Source organism: Rhinoderma darwinii, chromosome 1 (assembly GCF_050947455.1).
Source record: "Rhinoderma darwinii isolate aRhiDar2 chromosome 1, aRhiDar2.hap1, whole genome shotgun sequence".
Taxonomy (NCBI): Eukaryota; Metazoa; Chordata; class Amphibia; order Anura; family Rhinodermatidae; genus Rhinoderma; species Rhinoderma darwinii.
Window position 1 is genome coordinate 433012753 of NC_134687.1, and position 24248 is coordinate 433037000.

The 24248-nt window shown below is 41.2% G+C and overlaps 1 protein-coding gene across 1 annotated transcript in view; it reads left to right on the forward strand.

Annotated features, from left to right (window-relative positions):
- MYO18B (myosin XVIIIB) overlaps positions 1–24248 on the forward strand; it is a 625429-nt gene that overhangs the window by 165667 nt on the left and 435514 nt on the right. The window contains exon 14 of the mRNA XM_075825873.1: positions 7641–7811. Coding sequence (XP_075681988.1) covers positions 7641–7811 — 171 coding nt within the window. The remainder of the gene's footprint in view (positions 1–7640; positions 7812–24248) is intronic.

The window sequence follows — 24248 nt, forward strand, 5'->3', positions numbered from 1 at the left end:
GCTTTCATGTGAAACTCGACAGTCTATTCTTGTTCTTAGAAATGAAGGCTATTCCATGCGAGAAATTGCCAAGAAACTGAAGATTTGGAGGTAATGTGATGGTCTGGGGTTGCTTTGGTGCTGGTAAAGTGTGAGATTTGTACAAGGTAAAAGGGATTTTGAATAAGGAAGGCTATGACTCCATTTTGCAACGCCATGCCATACCCTGTGGACAGCGCTTGATTGGAGCCAATTTCATCCTACAACAGGACAATGACCCAAAGCACACCTCCAAATTATGCAAGAACTATTTAGGGAAGAAGTAGGTAGCTGGTATTCTATCTGTAATGGAGTGGCCAGTGCAGTCACCAAATCTCAACCCCATAGAGCTGTTGTGGGAGCAGCTTGACCGTATGGTACGCAAGAAGTGCCCATCAAGCCAATCCAACTTGTGGGAGGGCCTTCTGGAAGCATGGGGTGAAATTTCTGCCGATTACCTCAGCAAATTAACAGCTAGAATGCCAAAGGTCTGCAATGCTGTAATTGCTGCAAATGGAGCATTCTTTGACGAAAGCAAAGTTTGAAGGAGAAAATTATTATTTCAAATAAAAATCATTATTTCTAACCTTGTCAATGTCTTGACTATATTTTCTAGTCATTTTGCAACTCATTTGCTAAATATAAGTGTGAGTTTTCATGGAAAACACAAAATTGTCTGGGTGACCCCAAACTTTTGAACGGTAGTCTATATATATATATACACAAATACAAACATATATACACATACATAAACACTACACATTCCCCCTCCATCTCTATTCAAGGGGACACTTCCCTTTACAAGGAGCATGTGGTGCTGTCTGTACACCAATTTCTGTTATAAGTTATATTAAATGTGACTGGTCGCAGGGCACTGCCCCTTTTACTAAGCCCCACCCAGTGTTTGAAGTTCCTAAGTTCCTAGTGCAGCAAAAAACAGTAAATGGTCTCAAATTACTGCGCAAGTATGGCATGTGCCACAATTTGCTACATGTTAACACCACTAAAGTAGCAGAAACCTTTTAATAAACTTCCACAATTTTCTGGTTAATTTTTCATTTTTGACCAGAGTGTTCCTATAATTCACAAGAAAATCAGTTTCATATCATCCATTTTTTATGTATTTTTTGTAAAATTGTTATCTTTATTTTCAAGTTAAGCAATATTAGAACATATAATATTTACAAAATAAAGTGATTAAATGGAAGAATAAGGGAAGGGGTAATCTCCCCGTCTTAAACATAAAAAGGTAAATATTATCATTGTATATTAACCCCTTAATGACCAGCCTAGTTTAACATAATTCTAGTGAATAAGGAGCAGAGCTGCAGTTCGGCAGCACGGCCGCTATGCAATGTATGGAGCCAACCGCTTCCTGCTCTGTACATTGCATACTGTGCCATAACATCCACTGCCCGCATTCCACTGGAGCAGCTGATCGGTGTGGTGTTCGGGTGTCGGACACGCATCGGTGGATAGGTCATCAGTTGTCCGGTAGTGGACAACCCCTTTAAGCATTTAAAAAGTCAAGTCAAAGTTTCTTGGCACTGTATATTTAACTAGTTAAAAGTGAAGTTAAAGATCGCTACATCTGAATACATAAAACATATGGCTGTGACGTATGCCCTACAGTGACATACATCACCCATAGGCTTCCATGTATAAAAAGTACTGTATACTGCGCAGATTAAATAGCGTAGTCCACTATGCTTTTCCATCCTTAAACAAAGATATACTGACTCTTTTGGCTTTCTTCAGGCTAATGGAGCCATATGGACACATTTAGCGTGTATGCTAGAAGCTTTCCTGACGTACACACTAAATGTAGGGCCAAAATGTTGAGTGCACGGAGCCTACCCATGGTGAGTAGTTATACCCACACCGATTAGATATTTCTGGCATATCTAATTGATATGCTATAAATGTCTGCAGTGTAAAAAACTGTCTCTGTTAAAAGGTGTCCTTGTTTTACATTACAACCACTCTGAGTATGGTGTTCAGTTTCTAAAGTGCATTGACAACAATGATAGGAACACTGTATAAATGCTTGACGCAGAACAATACGCTAATTTTTGGTGGCACTATTAGATATATGCAAAAAAAATTGTGACGTTACGTCCATGACATCTGTTTCAGAAGGCAGCAGCACACTATCTGCACCAGGATTAATATTATTGAAGAAGATTTGTGAATGATATGATGAAGATTTCTGATTCACAAATTAATGTGGGAATTGTATAGAGGCAGCAGCACTCACTCACAGCAATGGCGACCTGTGCCTGCCTAACTAACACACTAACACACTGACACTGACTGACTCTCTCTAAAATCTTGTTCTCTATCAAACTATTGCAAATCAAACTATTTATTCTCTAATCCTCACTATGAAACACACTCACTGACACTTATCCACTATCTGTCTACAGCAGAATTTCATGGTTGGGCTGTTTATAGCGACATATGACTGTCATCGAGGACTCACAGCTATACCCCTCATGATTGGCCATGCTAGAGAGAGGGCTGCCTGCAAGGCATTATGGGGATGCCCGCCAGGCCGCTACCTGAAGTCATGTGATCCTTCTTCTCTGCCTTCATCTTATCATTTGTAAAATGGCGGCCACTATTTTTAACTATTAGGGTATGTGCACACACACTAATTACGTCCGTAATTGACGGACGTATTTCGGCCGCAAGTCCCGGACCGAACACAGTGCAAGGAGCCGGGCTCCTAGCATCATACTTATGTACGACGCTAGGAGTCCCTGCCTTGCTGCAGGACAACTGTCCCGTAGTATAATCATGTTTACAGTACGGGACAGTTGTCCTGCAGCGAGGCAGGGACTTCTAGCATCGTACATAAGTATGATGCTAGGAGCCCGGCTCCCTGCACTGTGTTCGGTCCGGGACTTGCGGCCGAAATACGTCCGTCAATTACGGACGTAATTAGTGTGTGTGCACATACCCTTAGTGTGGTGAGATTCCCAAAAATCTTGGATTTGCCATAATACAAAACTTTTGGGATATTCATAACGAATTTGATTTGTGTAGAATTGATACACTCATCTCTATAGACATGTTTTTTATTTTGTCAGGCAGATATACATCCTTACACTTGCTATTTAGATGCATTTTGCTTGTACAGTACCTGTAAATGGTTAAGAAACAATGTGCTGTATTACTACTGCTAATAGAGTGTATTTTTAACAATTACTATGGGAGCTTATCCAAGTCATATCATACAGTACAAATTAGAATTGTTAACCCCAAAGCTCATAAGTGCGGAAATCTTAGCAGTGTATTTCTGTGTAGGCAATAACAATGTTTTATTTGTTCTCACTATTTTTACTATCATGTCATCTAGCTAGAATACAAAGAGGCAGACTATGAGAATATCTCTGGAGCGAAAGCTTATTTTTTTTTCCTAACACTTTGCCATAAATTGAGCTTCCCTGATACATAAATTTCTCCCCCAAATCTGTCTTTTTCATTAAAGTCGTCATTTACTGGTAGAATAGAGGCAGCAAGTAAGAAAGGGACATTTTCTGACCTATATGAGTCCTTGCCCTTATATTATATTTCCAATTGATTTCTCGGCAGCCTTTAATATTGCAAAATGTCTCACAGGCTTTCAGCATCAAGCAGACAAGAGGATGGTTAGTGAACATGTCTGTGAAGACCTCTTGTCTGAATCACATATTCCCCCTGCCATGCACCATTATAAGAGATAAGCTGCTTTCTTCTAAGTGACAAGATAAACAATGGTGCCAAGGCATCCTGTTGCCATGGTAAATGTGTTCCATTCACTCACGCAGGGGCTCGGAGGTTGATCAACATACACAACAAGATAGAAATCCTCCGAAATGGAAAAACTGAAAACTTTTTGTTTTATACCAGTAAATACATTTCTAATTTTAATCTGCTTCAATTTTTACTATGAAATAATAAATATTATAAAAAAAATATGAAAAATTCAATTTCTAATAGATTGTTTAGTTATTTCATGTCCTGAGCTTTCACTCACCCCTCAGGCTCCTAATGTTGTAGATCTTGGGAGATCCTGCACAGTTTGCATTTTCTTAATTGAGTGAATGGGGCTGAAGCATGACAACATAATTTCAATCCTCAGGCTGCAGTTGCAGATACTAGACTTAAGGTATTATTACACGGCCCGACGTGGTCTGTGTAAACGAGCTCCGATCAACCAGACAACGTTGATCGGAGCTCGTTTGCTCCTTTGACAAGGAGCTATTATGGGGACAAGTGCTCCGTTACTCCGATCGCTCGTTCCCATGCATTTTATCATGTCGGCAGCGCAGAGAGATGTGCTGCCAACAACCATAATAGTTTTGGCATTTAAAACTATGCAATCAGCCGATGAACGCGCGTTTGCTCATTTATTGGCTGATCGTTTGCTCGTTCATTGGCTGATCGTTGCCCTGTTTACAGAGTGCAATTATCGGGAACGAGCATTTTGTGAACGCTCGTTTGCCCGATAATTGGCCGGTGTAAAAGGGACTTTAGCAATTCCAAATGAGCTCCAGGTGTTAGGAGCAATGCAGTTGATCTATATAGCAGGTTAATAAAAACATGTTTTGTTTCTGTCTAATATTGGTTACCACAAAACTAGATATTGGATGCCAAAAGCTAAGCAATCATCTAGGATCACAAAGATGACTTTCCAAAAAGGTCACTGAAAGGTTGTCAAATTTAAGTTGCTAGTAGTAGTCCTCTACTGCTCGTAGAACATATATATGTAATATAACATTAATAACTAATATCTCTATACTTTGTCAATGGGAACATAAAGAATGAGAGCATGAAAGACTAGAAATGTAACAATTTATCTTAGGGCCCCACTGCAAAAAATTTAATGTGCCCTACTTGATTATCCCTGCTGCCAGAAAATAAGCCTGCAACAATGGTAAACTTTGTATGGATTTGCTAAGCTATGAAAGATAGAGATTACCTGAGTCTAAGAATGAAGACGTGATTTGAACAGTATGTAGATCTACAACTGACTAAATGTGCCCATATACATTATATGACAGCTTGCCGAACCTGCCATTTTGGCGGGACCAGCCAACTATATGATGTGTATGGGAATTATTCGACTCTCCCCACATGGCAGCTGTCAGCGGACAAAATTGGATTCCAACATGCCCAATCCTTTGTTCCTGCAAGAGATATCTTGCTGCAACAGGAGTCTGACAGTTAGTTCCCTATGAAATTTGTAACATTGATATGTGCCTTTTTCTCTAATCAACTGCTTTTAACACACACCTGATTTTAGAACATGTGATTATTTCTCTGTTCATGATTGGCTGCATATATGCAGCTTATTTTCCTCTTCCGATTGAAAAAACATGCATAAGTGTAGGGGAGCCAGGAGGAATAGCTCTTGTCCGAACTAGCGTTTCACCAAGAGCTATTGTAAGGACCAGCAGGTTTGTGGACCCACTGGGCTACTCCACCATATTGGCTTAGGTCCACCTCTAAGGGTGTTGTATAAGCAGCCTTACCAGTCTTCACCCTTTGACCCCTATACAGGGATCTGGTCTTCACTGCTGGGAGACTGCCAGGTTGCTACCTCTTGGGGTGGTCCCAGCCGAGTAGTTGCTGGCCACACAGATGCAAGACAGGCACAGGTAGATGGTACCTTGATGGATGGAGGCTTGACTGCGGTTCACGGATGACAGGTGGACAGTGGAACACCGGCGGGTAGCTGGCAGCTGTACACGGGCAGGTAGTGGAATAGTAGATGCAGGCTGGTAGCGGATTATTGTATGCAATCTGGTAGCAGATTACTGGATGCAGACTGATAGCAGATTACCGGAAAAAGGCTGGTAGCGGGTAGCAACAGCAGACTGGATACAGACTGGCAATGGACAACTGGATACAGGCTGATAACTGGTAGCATAAGCAGACAGGATCAGGTGCATACAGGAACCTTCGCAGGATAACTCTAGGTATTTCCAATATTGCTCAGGCACCTGAGAGATGGCGAAGGTTTCTTAAATAGTCCTGGAGATTAGCTATTTTTTGAATTTCGCAAATGCTGGCCCTTTAAGAGACAGTGGCCGCAGGCAGGAGAACGCAGAAGATGTCATCGGCCTCGTGGGAGGAGACGCTGCCAAGGAAGTTACAGGATCTGGCGGCGGGGACCGCTGACAGGAACACAACCCGCTGCCAGCATTACAGCTATCTTAAGTGTATGGCCATCTTTGGTCAATCACAAAATCATAACACTTGTTGGGATTATAAGGAACTACACACAGAATAAAGTTTCCTGATGCCTGGCGGTGCATCAATGTCTTGATTTAACAGTATGATCTACCTTGGAAGCGTAAGATCATTTAAGAAGCAACGTCCCATGAAATTTATTTATTTTGTTTTGAAGTGGTCATTTCTCTCCTGTGCTCACTGTAATTTGTTTAGTAAACTTTTTATTGTCATGTTTTTTTAATTTTATTAAAGTGAGTGCTTTACTGATGCTGTAGCATTCCCTTCAGGCTATTAATCATTCACTCATTAACCTCTCACCTAAATTGTCTTCCATTCAGAGTAATAGACTAGCAGTTTCGCACTGTGTTCCCAAATCACACTGCAATTTGCCTTAATCATCTCCCTTTTTGTACCAACCGGGGTGGCAGTATGAAGTCTCTGTTTGCGGCAAGCTAGTGGTATCTCATGGCTGTTATAATTTGAGGTCCCATACTGTGTGACATTGGCATGGATTCATGTTCCTTCTGAGAAGGAGCAGTCTCAAAAAGATCTTAGCAGCCAACATACTGTATAATAGTTTATTTGGCCTGGGACAAGAGCGCTATTCAATAATGAATAAATTCACTTAGAAAGATAAGCTTTTATGTAATTATTTTTAGTTTTAATAATAAGAGTGATCTTAACATTAAGTGAAGGATACATTTCTAATTATGGATAATATGTATATCTGGTAACAACATTTTAATACGTTTACCTTGTAATAGCTTGTATTTAAGCACCAAGGACAGCGGCAGACAAAGATATGATATTATAGTAAGCACAAATTGTTTTGAAGGAAAGATATTCTCATTAGGTTTTTGGTTTTGCAGAACATAAGAAAAGGACATTAGTAATAATATTAGTGTAATTATTAGTAAAAGAACATTAATATGCTGTCCGTTACTAGGATAATTTATACAATTTATACAAGGATTTATAAGGATTTATACAATGTGGATCAGGCAGTCAGAAGATGCACCAAATTCATCACAGTGGTGAATGCTGTTTGTTAATTTTGGCGCATCTTACTTGAGCTGCTAGAACAATTTCTCCTTCTTATACCATCTTTGATTTGGTTTAGTTTGGGACAGAATTTTGTTCGCATCTTAAGCCATGCCCCTTTTTGGGTAAGCCACGCCCCTTTTCAAAACACTTTTTAAAAGTGTCTATCGAGGCGCAAACATCTAGTTTAACAAGAAATGTGCCAAGCTGCACAACTTACGACACATTAGAGCTGCAGACACATTAATACATCTGCCTCATTGAGTTTTGACATAAAAAAAACATCCTTCTTAATATGCAACAATATAAATGTAAAATGTCTAATTATAAGAAACATAAACAAGTGCTTTCTCTTTCAGTTGGCAGGAAACAGTTCATGCGGTTTGAGTGGGCAAACAAGGCCGCCAATGTGTTGGGGTGTGATTGCGAGGAACTTTCCACTGCTGTCTTTAAACACCATCTTAAGCAGATCATTGAACAGGTGACACAGGGAACAAGAGGTGGTAACCAAGAAGAAGACGCAAAAACAGGTATAGTAAATAAGTGTAGAAATTTTTTTTATTTTACTTTGTCATTTTTAATAGATAATTTCAAACAAATTACAAATGTTTGATTTGCATATAGCTTCCTTTCCAACTTTCTGTGCATGCCCAACCTTAATCATAGAGCTGACTGAGGAAAATAGTGGTACAGTTGTATATGTAAAAGGAAACTGGCCTTTATGGGGGTCTACCTGAGCAAGCGGGATCAGGCTGTTACCGTAACTCCCATAGGATTACCATTAATTCTCTGCATGGATGGTGAGGCGGGACATGGATTGTATGACCCCTGTTTTCGAGATAGGTGTGGTCCCAAAGCTGGGACCCACATCTATCAGAAATTTATGCCATATCCCGCGGATATGTCATAAATAACTTTGGCGAGAATAAGCTTTTAATGTATTATTGTGCTGTTTTGTTTTGTTTTTAAATAAAGTTTAGCCACAGTATAAATGAAAAGTTATATAACTTTCTATTATACTTTGTGTTTCAATTTCTCACAATTTTCAAGAAATAAGTTTCCTGTGAGTGAATAAGAACCCTGCAAACCCCTATATACTGTACCTAGTCCTGCTCACAGCTGAAAATTGGATATAATTGTATCCTGTCTAGGCAATGCACTCTGAGATAAACAGACTGGACTCCAGAATGATACATTGCAGCAAACTACAAGTAAGGTTTGTGCGGCTGCTATTGATATATTTAGATCACAAAGCATTACCTAGGCTGTATATAGTTGTATCCACTTCTCAACTGAGATCAGACTAGCCATACCCCCAACCGTCCTGGATTCAGCCAGAGAGTACTAGAACCGGGCGGTGTCCCGCAGTCCCAGCCAGCCAGTGGCATGCCCTGGCTTCAACTGTATCTGCATCCTCAGTTCGCAGCTAAAAGCCGCCAGCTCCCTGCACGACCATTCACTATGTAACACCGAATGTGAGCGGCTTGACCCAGACAAGCACAATACAGTGATGTCATTATGCCGGGTCAGATACAACACAGCCTGAAGGAGCAGAGGGATCTCCTCTACTCTTCGTGGGAATGAGGATAGGTGAGGTTTTTATGTTTTTATTTTTTATTAGGCACTGTAGGGGCATTATACTTGGTATGGGGGGGCAGCTATGGGGACATTATAATGTATGGGGGCAGGGGCATTATACTGTGTGGGGGCAGCTATGGGGGCATTATACTGTATGGGGGCAGCTATGAGGGCATTATACTGTATTTTGTCCGTCTTTGCAATACTTGAAAGCTGGGAGGTATGGACTAGCTATGTACAGGTTTGCAGCCTCTGAATATAAGCAAGAACATTCACTGACTGAAAACACATTTCTTAAAAGTAGTGAGGAATTGAAATTACAAGGATTTTAGGAAGTTGAAAAACTTTTTATTTATACATTAAATAAGTTTTATTTATATGAAACCCGGAAAACCCCTTTAAGGATTTTTTTGTTAGAGAGTGGATAAGTTCAACTACAGCAAATACAAGCCAGTATTCTTAATAATATAGCTAAATTGTGCACTAACCTATAAAATGCACCTTTAGAAGAATCTTAAATATATGTAGAAAACAAAAGGTTTTAAAGTCAAGTACTTACCTTTTATGTAAAGCCATCTCTTTTGTACTATAAAGATTGGATTTGATTAGCGTTTCCTGTGGGATAAGCTCATTTGTTCCGTCTTAACCTTTATCAGACGTCATCCATCCTGGGGAGAAACTGCAACATCAGATGCACCTTTCTCTTAATGGGCCTAGTACTATACAGATTTGAGAATTTGTAAACATTCATTATATGTAATTATGTGCTTATTATGTCTCAGCCTGTGCAATAAAGATACGGACATTCTGGTCAATTAGTAGAAGTTTCATAAAGAGTTATGATCTTATGAATCAGTTTTCCTTTACCTATATTTCATCCCAATAAATTGGAATTTAGTTCCATGAATTGTGAACATTAAATAGAATGCTTTACCTCTCCTGACAGGTCTGTTTTAGTAACTATTTGTATCCCCCATAAAAATAAAAAAACGGTAGCATCTTTTTTGAGAAATCTGCATTGTCCCACTCCTTTGTTATTCCTCTTGAATAATATATTGGTAACTGAGTGTTGCCATTCCCCAACTCAATAGGGTGTGTCCCTACACTGTCTGACAGTGTTAGGGCATGACCACACGTGGCGGAATTGCTCTGAAATTCAGCTACGGACAGTCCGCAGCGGAAATCCGCAGCGTACACGTTTCTCCATTGCCTTCCACAGCTTTTTAGTGAGGTCCGTTTACACGTTGCGGACAATTCCGCTGTGGAGCATAGGCTGCGGTGCAGAATTTGGTGTCCGGAGCATACACTGACTGTTGCGGACGTGTAGCGGACTTGTTGCAGACTCATTGCAGAATTTCTCCATTGACTTCAATGGAGAGTCAAAATTCCGCAATGAAGTTCGCAGATGTTATGTGTGCTGCGGAGCGTATTGGTTTTACTAACATGACATTTCTTCATTCTGGCTGGACCTATGTATTTCTAGGTTTACAGCCAGACTGAGGAAGTCAATGGGGCTCCCGTAATTACGGGTGACTACGTGTGTACACCCGTAATTATGGGAGCGTTGCTAGGCAACATCAGTAAATAGTCACTGTCCAGGGTGCTGAAAGAGTTAAACGATCGGCAGTAACTGTTTCAGCACCCCGGAGAGTGACTTCCGATCACAATATACATCAACCTGTAAAAAAAATAGAAGTTCCTACTTACCGAGAACTCCCTGCTTCTTCCTCCAGTCCGGCCACCCAGGATGACGTTTCAGTCCAAGTGACGGCTGCAGCCAATCACAGGCTGCAGCGGTCACATGGACTGCCGCGTCATCCATGGAGGTCGGCCTGGATGGCGAAAGAGGGACGTGTCACCAAGAGAGAAGGGAATCCCTCTTCCCCTCAATACGCAACGGCTAGTCCGCATCAATTTAATGCCCATTTTAGGCATAGCCGCAACAGAATCTGCATGCGGTATTGATGCGGGCAGTGGTGGAAGAACTCCGCCACGTCTGGGCATACCCCTAGCACTGTCATCGAGTGTTGGGACATGCCCCATTAACAAGGTAATTTGTAACACCTAGTTGTCAATTTATTCATACATTTTCAGGAGGCATAAAAGAGGAACGGTACAATGCAGCGTTCTAAGAAAAGATAGACCAGAATTGTTATTTTATAAGAAATACAAGTATTTACTAAAACAGATAAGAGATGTCAGGAGAGCTGAGAGGTTCTCTTTAAATCTGAATAAATATGTAACATAAAATAGTTTTTTACTAGCACTGTAGAAAATACACTACACTCAGATAATAAACGTATGAGTAGCATGTAGCTGAGCTATTGTAGCATTGTTATGGGCGGATAAACAACTGCAATAATGTTTCGACAGAAAGGGCACTGTGTAATATACAGTAGTATGAAAAGCACTATATGAAATTGCTTTTATATTAATACTATTGAAGAAATTGCCCTATTTCTCCCCCCATTCCTGGCAGTGAAACTACAGAAGATCTAGCATCATTAAATAGATATGACTGAGAACACAGCACCAGTGTGTTGTAGCACAATGTCTCCTACTGTGCAAATTTGGCATAGGCCCTTTTACACCGGCCAATTATCGGGCAAACGAGCGTTCACAGAACGCTCGTTCCCGATAATTGCCTTGTGTAAACAGAGCAATGATCAGCCGATAAACTAGCAAATGCTCGTTCATTGGCTGATTGTATGGTTTTAAATGGCGAAAATATTATCACTGTCACCAGCACATCTCCCCGACATTATAGAAATGTATGGGGACGAGTGATCCGAGCGATGTCTCATTGATGCGCTCGTTTACACGGCCCACGTCAGGCCATGTAAGAGTACCTTAACTCTGGTAAGCTATAAAGACATTAAGAAGAATACAATGTATTCTTTCCAGAATCTCGGTGCAGTTTGCAGTTACAAATGGGCAAACCAGTCTAGTTCAGCATTTTTCTCAGTTATACAGCTATTATACTGTAGATCATGGGATCGTTTTTCATAATGTCCTCGGTGCAATTCTTTGCTAGAAGTTCTGTCACATTCCCAAAAGAGATTAACTATTTGCCTGGGAATGCTGGGTCTGGGCCCTTTGGTATTTGCGGTCTAATAATCAGCAGTCTTATTATTCAGATGTCTGCCAAGCAGAGAATCCAGAGGAGTCCGAAGGCTGATCTAGGGCGACGTGTTTCCTAGCAACCAGCCCAGGTGTACAGACAGTCCTCTGCCAGGATTTCAAATGTACGAGCATAGAAACTGGCATCTGATAAAGACCAATTGGTTTGATTATTCTCTATCGTATGCTGTTTTCTTTTCACTATGATGAAACAAATTTTGACCTACAGACTTCCTTACTAAGTTTAGCATATTATCTACAAGAAGACTTCACTTCTAGTACTAGAGTAAATCATGCAGTGTCTATGCAGTTTACATTAATATTGTAATATAGCATGTTTTATTTAGTCAGCATGTTTTTTTTTGTCACCTTACTATGACTAAAAAGCGTCTGAGGGGCAGGGACTGTTTGCAGAATAAATTTTTCTCAAAGAAACATGCATTTACACATTTTTATATATATATCAGTTTTTACGCTTTCTATATGCATTTTGTTGAATTACATGATTACCTACCTCCCAACCGTCCCGGATTCAGCGGGACAGTCCCGGATTCCAGGCGGTGACCTGCTGTCCCGTGCGGCCGGGTGTATGTCCCGTTGTCAACTGTACCTGTGTTCTCAGGACATAGATACAGTTGAACCTAATTCTGAAGCAGGGAACCATCAGCTCCCTACTTCAGAATTAATTCAGAGAGGAGGAGCAGAGGGAGCTCCTCCACTCCACGAGGACTACTCGGGCACATCGCTACTTTAAGCGCTGTGCTCGGGGAAGCTCTTGACGTCACTGTCCATATATGAGTGTCCATAGATCAGAGTCTACTCCTTGAGCAGAATCCCCATTACCGATGATCTGGCCGAGGATTCCGCTCCTAGTGGAGACCCCTGAGGTCACTGTCCATATATGGACATTGATGTCAGGGGCTCCTCCTGGAGTGGAATCCCTGGCCAGAGTCGGCAACAGGGATTTCGCTCAAGGAGTAGCCACTGACTTCACTGTCCATATATGGACAGTGACATTAGTGGCTACTCCTTGAGTGGAATTCCCATTGCTGATGATCTGGCTGGGGATTCCACTCCTAGAGGAAACCCCTGAGGTCACTGTCCATATATAGACAGTGACGTTAGAGGCTCATCCTAGAGCGGAATCCCCGGCCAGAGTTTGTAATGGGGATTCCGCTCAAGGAGTAGCCACTGATGTCACTGTCCATATATGGACAGTGACATCAGGGCTTCCTCTAGGTGCATAATCCCTGGCCTATGCTCTGTGGCGCTATATACATGTGCACTATATACATGGGCACTGGCAATAGGGGCAGCTAAAGTGGCATTATACTGTATAAGGGCAGCTAGGGGGGAATTATAATGTATGGGGCAGCTATGGGTGCATTATGCTGTTTGAGGCAGCTTTGGGGGCATTATGCTGTATGGGGCAGCTATGGGGCATTATACTGCATGCTGGCAGCTACGGAGCATTATGCTGTATGGGGGAATTTGTTTGGGCATTATACTGCATGGGGGCATCTGTATAGGTATTAAACTGCATGGGAGAATCTTTGTGGGCATTATACTATATGGGGCCATCTGTGTGGGAATTATACTGTATGGAGGCATCTGTGTTGGCTTTAAACTGTATGGGTGCATCTATGGGCAGTATACTGTATGGTGGCAGCTATGGGGGCATTATAATGTATAGTGGCAGCTAGAGGGCATTACACTGTGTGGCGGCAGCTATTTGGTATTATACTGTGTGGGAGGCACTATGGGAGCATGATACTGTATGGGCTGAACCGGGTGTGTTTGGGCGGGGATGGGGTGGGATTAGATCACTAACGAAGAAAACCCCAGCACTCAAATATGAAACAAGAGCAAATCCTTGATTTTTCAAAATGCGTTTTTATTTGTACATAGGTCCATGTACTTAAATGTAGTAAATTACTTTATAATAATGCAATTTTTTTCAGACGTTTCTGCCTATCCAAGGGACACCCACTTAAGATCATCTGGCAGACGCCGACTAATCCCATCAGGATTACATAGCACACTTGTACCAAGTGATTTTGACAAAGGCCTTGGATAGGCAGAAACGTCTGGAAAAAAAATCGCATTATTATAAAGGAATTTACTACATTTCAGTACATGAACCTATGTACGAATAAAAACGCATTTTGAAAAATCAAGGATTTGCTCTTCTTTCATATTTGAGTTCTGGGGTTTTCTTCGTCAGTGATATTGTGGGGATTCCAACCCGAACCCTAACAGCACCAACATTCAACTTCAGGAGTGCAGCCCATCTTAATTATTATTAGATTGGGTGGGATTAGAGACGTGGCTTAAAAGGGAAAAAAATTGCCACGACGCACTGCGTATGCCGCATCGGTTGTCCGTCTTTGTGATACTTGAAAGTTGGGAGGTATGTGATTATACGTTTGTTTTTTGCAGGGTTTAGGAATTATTTATTGCCTTCTGCTTACAGGAAACAGTTGTCTTTGACTGCCCTGGAATCTAAATGCCTGCTTTTCCCCCTTATGTAGGTAATTTATTTGTCTTGCTTATTATTTTTAATTTTAATGATGTCCCAAACATAATAATTTAGATATTTTATCGTGGCTACGACTCTGATAACTTTTTAATTTTTGTTCTATACTTCCCTGCTTTATTTTAAATAGTAACGGTTCACAATGAATACGATTTTTCCTCACAGAACTTGTAGATTGCCAAACTAGTATCACCAACATGTTGGAAAACTGTTCTCCAATCTTTATTTTTTTCCTTTTCTTTTTCTTCTTTCTTTTTTTTAATCTTTTATTCTTTTTTTCAACAAAAAGGAAAACAACTACATTATAGATTAGCAAAATACAACACAATTTGTTAAAATCCCTCCACCCCCATTACCCAAACAAAAAACAATTATAATTATACCCCCCACTCCTCTCATTCCTCCTATCTCATATTGAGGCCTATTCCATTTGTTTATTAACAGCTAGTGCCCCAGAACTTGAACCACTCTTTTATGTAAACATTCAATCTTATATGTTGTTTCTTGTTCTTAATTATCCATTTCTCATATCTTAGATTATTATTACTTGTTTCCTGCCATACTTTTAACTGTTTTTTTCTTTAGACAACCATCCCCTCGCTATCACTAATCGGGCAAGACATGCCAACTTATATATAACTCCTTTTTTCATATTGTTCATTGTTTTAGTTGTCATATCTCCCAAGATTGAAAATTCAAATCTGTCCACTACTTATATACTTTTTGTAAAGTCTCTAATACCTTATACCAGTATCTCCTGACTGAATCACATCCCCACCATTCATGTTCCAAGTCCCCTTCTTCCCTTAAACATCTTTTACATATTATGGATTATTTCCAACCAATTTTATACAACATCCGTGCTGAATAATACAAACAATGGTTTATCAAAAATTTTGTCACCTTGTGCCCTTTATCTCTTAGCATTTTATTTGTTGTGCCATACATTTTATTCAAATATCCCTCTTCTTTGCCACCAATAACTCCCTCCAATTTCTTATGAGTGTGGAATACCATTTTTTTTGGCTATTTCGCCACTTAAAATCTTATACATTTTGGAAACATTATCTTTTATATTTCCTTGTACACCCAAAATTTGTGGCAAAATGCCTGATACTGTTATTTTTAATTTATCTTTCTCTTTCTCACTCTTCACCTGTAAATGCCTCAAAACACAAATATGTGTGTCACGAAGGGTCTGTGGACCCTCTGGGCCGTACCACCTTGTCAGTAAGGCAGTTGGCCAACAGGGCGCAGGTGAATGTCTATAGTTTGTATAGGTACCTGTGGCAGCTCAGACAGCAGCAGGTTCGGCTAGGACTAGGCAGCAGGTAGACGTCAGGCGAGGTGAAGCAGGTCAGACGTGGAATACAGCACGACACGACTTTGGCACAACACAGGAACAGGAACAGGAAACACACTAGGAGGCCATCGCATAGGCAAACTAGGAAACATCAACAATGCTCAGGCATAGAAGCAGGGGGCTGGACCCATCTCATAGTCCAGAGTACTCATGGGTCTAAGTTCATCAAAAGTCTGGTGCGCGCGCTGCCCCATTAAGAGCGGGCATGAGCGGGATCCGGCTGAGGTGAGTGGAAGTGAGCGCTGGCGTCTCCTGACGAGGAGACTGGGACCAGTGCTTGCAGCCACGGACATTACAATGCGTATTTGTAAAGGATCTGCCAGGCACAGCTTCGGGGTTAACTCCCAGAACTAATCAGTCAGCACCTGAGAATACATCCCTGAGACTGACTCCTGCTTCCACCATTCAGGCTGGCAGGCTTAGGAGTGGGAGAGCCTATCGTAACCTGGCCAGACTCAGCTAGCTCCCGCCCTCGGTCTATTTAAGCCTGCACTTCCTGTCCCTCGGTGCTTGTGATTCTTTCCTTGTGGTTTCCTGGCCCAGCTACAGCTCCTGCTATTTTTGATCCTCCTCCATACAGACCCTGGCTTACCGACTACTCTTCTGCTTTTCGTTTTGTACCTCGCACACTCCTGGCTTGACTCGGCTCGTTCACCACTCTGGTTGCTCACGGTGTTGCCGTGGGCAACGGCCCCTTTTCCTTTCTTGTGTTCCTTTGTATGTTTGTCGTGTTTGTCATGCACTTACTGAGCGCAGGGACCGCCGCCCAGTTGTACCCCGTCGCCTAGGGCGGGTCATTGCAAGTAGGAAGGGACAGAGTGCGGGTAGATTAGGGCTCACTTGTCCGTCTCCCTACCCCCTGCCATTACAGTATTATTTTCTTTTTTTAACACTTCATACTGTTTAACTGAACCTCCCACACAAAATTGTACTATTTCTGTTAACCCCTTAGCCACCCAATAAGCTGGACCCGGCACTTTACCCACTTCTAGGAAAGTGGACATTAAATAGAATCGGTGTAAATTCCAAAGATCCTTCCACTCCAACTATCTTCTTTGTGTGATTCCAAACCCTACCTTCTAAACCCCATAATGTATTTTAAGGCGCCATCTTGCTTGACTTTCTAACATCTCAAAAATATTTTGTGCCACCCCTTTCTGTGCCTTAACGCTTTGTTCACATCTGTGTTGGGACTCCGTTCATGGGTTCCATCTGAGCTTTCCGTCAGGGAAACCCATTAACGGAATCCAAGCTGAAACCATTGACGGAATCAATACTGTAGTCGACTACGCTATTCATTCCGTGAAAACGACGGAACCCTTATACAACGTTGACAAACGGAAACCATTTGCACCGGATCCTTCATCGTTGAAATCAATGGTGATGCAATTGGAAACCTATAGTTTCCATTTGTTTCAGTTTGGATTCCGTCCATGGGTTCCCCTGACGGAAAGCTCCGATGGAACCCATGAACAGCGTCTTGACACAGATGTGAACGAAGCCTAAATTTTTCATGTAAATAATCTATGTTTTTCCATTTTACTAGGAAGGACAAGTGTGCAGTCAAAAACTACTGAAACAGATATGGTATATCCAATCCCCGCTTTTCCTCTGGGAGTGGCAAAACTTTCAACTTAATGTGAACCCGCTTTCTATTTCATATCAACTCATTAAGTAAACTATCTATTTTTTTTTATATTTTGTCCCCAATCCGTACTAGGAAATTACTAAGAACGTACATAATTTGAGGGAGTAGTACCATCTTTATTAATCCAATTCTATCTGCCTTGCTAAGAGGAAGTCTATTTCATATACCAATTATTCTTTTGATCCTTTCCACTAGAGGGGTGACGTTCCAATCCGTGTACATCCTTGGGCAGCCAAAATATTCACACCCAAGTATTTTCAAGATTCTCCTGGTATTACCTGCTACACTTCTGTTTCCGGACGTTAACCTGGGTACAAAGGAAGTAAGACAGATTTTCCCCAATAAATCTCTAAGCCTGAAAATTTCCCAAATTCCCTAACCTTCTCCATTACTGTCCCCAAACTCTTCTCCGTATTACCCAAAAACAAATGGAGGTCATCAGCATACAGTGCTATTTTGTCCTCTCTTCCCCTCACTCCGAACCCCTCTATCTCAGTTTTTCCCAATCCTAATAGCCACTAATTCAATGGCCAAAGCAAATAGTAGGGGGGAGAGGGACAGCCCTGTCTAGTGGCCATACCCAATTGAAAAATTCCGAAGACTTCCCATTTCTACATATCTACAAAACTTCCCCCATGCCATATTTCTCTAGTCTCCATTCCACACTGTCAAATGCTTTGACACCGTCCAAAGACAGTATAGAATGGCGACCACCTGCTCTCCCTACTTGTATATTGGCATGGGCTCTTACAATGTTATCTTGTATTGACTTGTGGGACATAAATCCACATTGATCTTCCCCTATCAACGTTCCAAATACCCATAATACACTATTAGCCAGTAATTTTGAAAGAACCTTAACATCCGAGTTAATTAATGATATGGGCCTGTACGATGCGGGATCCAGTAAATCCTTGTCCACTTTTGGTATAAGCACAATACTGGCTTCGTTCATCGAAACCGGTAATTGACCAATAGCTAAAGATTGAATCAGTACCTCTTATAATTGTTCCACCAAAACCTCCTCATATTCCCTGTACACCTCTAGTGTCAACCCATCAAGCCCTGGAGCTTTCTCACTTTTCATCTCTCTTATCACCTGTCTTACCTCTGCCAGTCTTCGATCTAAACATTGCTGTTGCTTCAGCAACAGTTTTGAAATGTCCGCCCTACCTAGATATTCTTTCAGCAATTGATCTGCATATTCTGCCCTTGAGTTATATACATTTTCATAAAAGCTCTTAAACACTTCAGGTATTTCCTCGTTCTCATGCCTCTTGTTATTACTGACAATATTGGCTAAAAACTTTCCTGGTCTACCCCCCTGTTTGTATCTGTTCAGCCCCACCAAAAAATGTTTGATTTTGTACTTTCTCATATAAGTAAGACTACAAGCTCTCCACTAATTTGACCCACACAATTTTATATTCATCTGATTTATTTTGGATAAAATCTTTTTCTGCCTCCTTATTTTTTCTTCAATCTCTCCTCTGTTGCTTTAACGCCTTCCTGTTTTGGCCACTTTTGAGCTTCCTGACAGAGCCTCATTTTTCAAATCTGACATGTTTCACTTTATGTGGTAATTACTTCGGAATGCTTTTACCAATCCAAGCGATTCTGAGACTGTTTTCTCGTGACATATTGGACTTTATGTTACCTGCAAAATTTGCTCGATGCATTCAGTATTTAGGTGTAAAAACCACGAAAATTTATCGAAAAATTGCAAAAATTTGCATTTTTCTAAATTTAAATGTATTATCTTGTAAGGCAGGCAAGTTATGCCACACAAAATAGTTGCTAATTAACATCCCCCATATGTCTACTTTAGATTGGCATAGTGTTTGAGCATCGTTTTATTTTTCTAGGATATTACAAGGTTTAGAACTTTAGCACCAATTTCTCACATTTTAAAGAAAATTTCAAAAGGCTATTTTTACAGGGGCTAGTTCAGTTGTGAAGTGGCTTTGAGGGCCTCATATATTAGAAAACCCCAATAAGTCACCCCATTTTAAATACTTCACCCCTCAAAGTATTCAAAACAGCATTTAGAAAGTTTCTTAACCCTTTAGACGTATCACAGGAATTAAAGCAAAGTAGAGGTGAAATGTACAAATTTTTTTGCAGAAATAAATTTTTAATCCATTTTTTATAACAGAAAGTTTTACCAGAGAAATGCAACTCAATATTTATTGCCCAGATTCTGCAGTTTTTAGAAATATCCCACATGTGGTCCTAGTGTGGTAATGTACTGAAGCACATGCCTCAGAAGCAAAGAAGCACCTAGTGGATTTTGGGGCCTCCTTTTTATTAGAAAATATTTTAGTCACCATGTCAGGTTTGAAGGGCTCTTCCGGTGACAAAACAGTGGAAATTCCCCAAAGGCGACCCAATTTGGGAAACTAGGCGACCTCAAGAAAATTATCTAGGGTTATAGTGAGCATTTTGACCCCACAGGTTTATTGCAGAAATTATTGGAAGTAGGCTGTGAAAATAAAATCGACATTCTTTCAAAGAAAATGTAGGTTTAGCTAATGTTTTCTCATTTCCACAAGAACTAAAGGAGAAAAAGCACCACCACATTTGTAAAGCAATTTCTGTCGAGTAAAACAATGCAGGGCTCAGAAGGGAAAGAGCACCATTTGTCTTTTGGAGCTCAAATTTAGCATGAATTGTTTGCGGAGGCAATGTCGCATTTGCAAAAGCCCCTGAAGGACCAAAACAGAGAAAACGCCCAAAAAGTGACTCCATTTAGGAAACTACACCCTTTGAGGAATTCATCTATGGGTGTAGTGAGCATTTTGACCCCACAGGAGTTTCATAGATTTTATTAGAATTGGGCAGTAAAAATAAAAACAATCATTTTTCTTCAATAAGACGTAGCTTTAGCTCAAAATTTGTAATTTTCTCAACAAAGAAAGGAAAAAAGGAACCACAATTTGTAAAGCAACTTCTCTGGAGTACAGAAATACCCCATATGTGGTCATAAACTACTGTTTGGGCACACGGCAAGGATCAGAAGAGAAGGAGAGCCATTTGGCTTTTGGAGCACAGATTTTGCTGGATTGATTTCTTGGCACCATGTCGCTTTTGCAAAGCCCCTAAGGTACAGTGGAAACTCCCCAAAAGTGACTCCATTCACAAAACTACACACCTTGAAGAATTTATCTATGGGTGTAGTGAACATTTTGACCCCATAAATGTTTCATAGATTTTATTAGAATTGGGCAGTGAAAATGAAAAAAAAAATCCTTTTTCTTCAATAAGATGTAGCTTTAGCTCAACATTTTTCATTGTCTCAACAAATAAATGAAAAAAGGAACCACAACATTTGTAAAGCAATTTTTTCCTAGTACAGCAATACCCCATATGTGGTCATAAACTGCTGTTTGGGCACACAGCAGGGCTCAGAAGGGAAGGAGCGCCATTTGGCTTTTGGAGTTACAGATTTTGCAGGATTGGTTTGTGGTCGCTATGTCACATTTGCAAAGCCCCTGTGGGACCAAAACCGTAGAAACCCCCCAAAAGTGACCCCATTTTGGAAACTACACCCTCAAGGTATTCAGCTAGGCGTGTAGTGAGCATGTTAATCCCGCAGGTGTTTTGCAGAAATTAGTGTGCACTCGATGTTGCATAGTGAAAATGGGATTTTTTTTCCATAGATATGACAATATGTGGTGCCCAGCTTGTGCCACCATAAAAAGACAGCTCTCTAATTATTATGCTGTGTTTCCCGGTTTTAGAAACACCCTGCACGTGGCCCTAATATTTTGCCTGGACTATCGACAGGGCTCAGGAGTGAAAGAGTACCATGAGAAATTGAGGCCTAATTTGGCGTCATATAAAGTATTGGTTCACAATTGCAGAGGATCTCATGTGAAATAATAGAAGAAACCCCTGCAAAGTGACCCCATTTTGGAAACTGCACCCCTCAAGTAATTTATTAAGGGGTAAATGATTGCGCTGCGGATGGTGCAAAGTAAAAATGAAAATTTTTCCCTAGATGTGACATTTCAGTGGGAAATATGTCATGCCCAGCTTGTGGCACTGGAGGCACACACACCAAAAATTGTTAAAACGGTTTTCCTGGATATGGTGATGCCATATATGTGGAAGTACACTGCTTCTCATGGCAGGGCTGCCGATTTGCTACAAACCACTAAGATGCAGCGATCGCATTCGATCACTGCATCTAAGTGGTTAATGGCAGGAATCGAGCTCCAGATGTAGCCATCTTTAACTTGATTCTGATAACTTGCTGCAGCGTGATATCACACAACAAAAGCCATTGAAAAGTCATTGAAAAAGTCAATATAAGAGATCTAGCCATTGTTTATTTAATGCGTTGAAAGTCAAGGTAAAGACGGCTACATCTGTAGCTCTGGTTCCTGCCATTACAGCGGGGTGTCCACTGTAACATACAGCGGGCACCCACTGCTGATGACCCCGGCTCAGCTGATGAGCCGGAAGCTGAGCCGGCGCCATCTTGCCGATTGTACCAGAAGCCTTTCAGGCCCCGCCTCCGAGCGGGGCATAGGAGGCTTCCGTTTCTGGCAGATTGGGAGGCCAATATTAGGCCTCCGGTTGCCATTGCAACCACCGGCAACCCAGCGATCACGTTGCTCGGGTGCCGGTGGCTAAAAACCCCTCCTGCGATCTCTATTGAACGCAGCATCTGAGGGGTTAATTGGCCAGATCGGAGGCTAGCTCCGGTCCTGGCACGTTACATCAGGGTGCCAGCTGTAACATACAGCTGGCACCCGGTGGTGATGGTGCGGGCTCTGCTCCTGACATAATAATACTGCGCTTTGCGGGAAGCCCTGCCTGACAGCGCTGTATATATACGGCAGATGTCGGGAAGGGGTTAAACTTCTTCTTGAGCCTACAGATTTCTCTATATAATATTCCACGTATGAATGCCTTAGTTGTATCCCATACTATCCTTACTTCTTCTGACCCGTGAATTACACACAAAAAAAAACACCACCTCTTCCCTGACTTTATCGTGAGTTTCCAACAGTTTTAACCAATAAGGATTACATTTGAATTCTGGGTTTTCTCCGACCTCCCCCAGAATCCAGGTCCACCCATAATGGTACATGATCAGAGACACGTCTCCCACCATGTGTAATCGAATGCACCCTTGAGATACTGCTTTAATTTACCATCAACATATCAATTCTAGAGAAAACACTATAAGTCGTGCTAAAACAAGTGTACTCTCGTTCCTCTGGATGTAAATGGCACCACTCATCCTCCCATCCAAACTCCTGCGTTAATTTAAATAATGCAGTTGTTTGTTTACTGTGGGAATGCTTTACCATTTTCCACCTGTCCTTCTCTTCTTCCATTACACAATTATAGTCCCCAAATACATCAATTGGAATACCTTTATGACACAAAGAAAATTGATCGAACTGAAACAGCACTTAAGGATTAAAAGGTGGTGGTATATACAGGAATGCCAGGAGACTACGCTGACCGTCTAACACAAGAAAACATATCTTCCTAATGGATCAATACATTCCTACATTTTCTGAAGTTTAACTTCTGGTGTACCAACACACTAACCCCTCTAGCATATCCTGAGTACGTAGAGTGGAACTGAAATGCTGCCCACTTACGGGTGAGGACATGTACCTTTTCCTTTATTAAATGTGTCTCCACCAAACATAATTGTTGGCAAATATCCTCCCATCACCCGCATGACAGCATATCAGTTTATCGCTCAGTCCCCTGACATTCTATACCACAATTTTCAGCATTCGATTTCACATTTTATGTAACGGCCCCCAAACAAAGGACCAAACCAGAAGGGAGAGGAAACCCTCCCTCCAAAAAACAAAACACCACATATTCCCAACACCCGTTATCCACCCCCCCCTACAAACCCTCTACCCCAACACACTGAAACATTTACAAATGAGCTAGAGGTCATATGTCTTTTTACCTTGCACATCACAACACATGCCTCACCGAGATTTAAGAATACAAATTCTTGTTACCCTCCACTCCAACCGCTCAACGTATAAATTCCAAAATCTACTCTTTGACCTTCCTCCCTATGCCTTATGATGATTTTATTACACTCTTTAAACCACAGTGGATCTCATTTCACACATATTCTTTGGTGTTGTTCTTTTACTCTAACTTTAGTGTATCTTTTATTTTATGTGATATACCGTGTTATACAATATGCCGCCACCCCCCTCTTCCCCAACTTGTACCCACAACTCCTTCTATCCTACTTCCTGCATTATGTAGTCTATTTACATTATCACATATTATCCTTTCAAGTGACCCTTAGCCATTTCAATTCTAAACACTATTTGCCAAAAGGCAAAAAAAAAAAACACCTATTTTCCATAGCGTTTTTTTCTTGCCTTTTGGCAAATAGTGTTTAGAATTGTTCATGTGCCCGCCGGCTACCATAGTCCCTCTAGTGCTCTGTCCTCAGCCATTTCAAACATATGTAATCAACCCTCTGTCCTTTGTGAGAACTATATGTTGGATGGATTTGATCTCCAATTCCCCAGAAGCGTAGCTTGGTTCTCTGGGGCCCCAACAACTAATTCTGTGGACTGTGATAGTACATTGCATATAATGCAACCCTGTATCGTAGTATCGGAACTATATACTCTAAAGATATACAGATGTACAATGAGATTGCCCTGTCTGCAATGAGGACATCAGTAGTCTCATTGTGATGGGAGGTCCTATGCCAG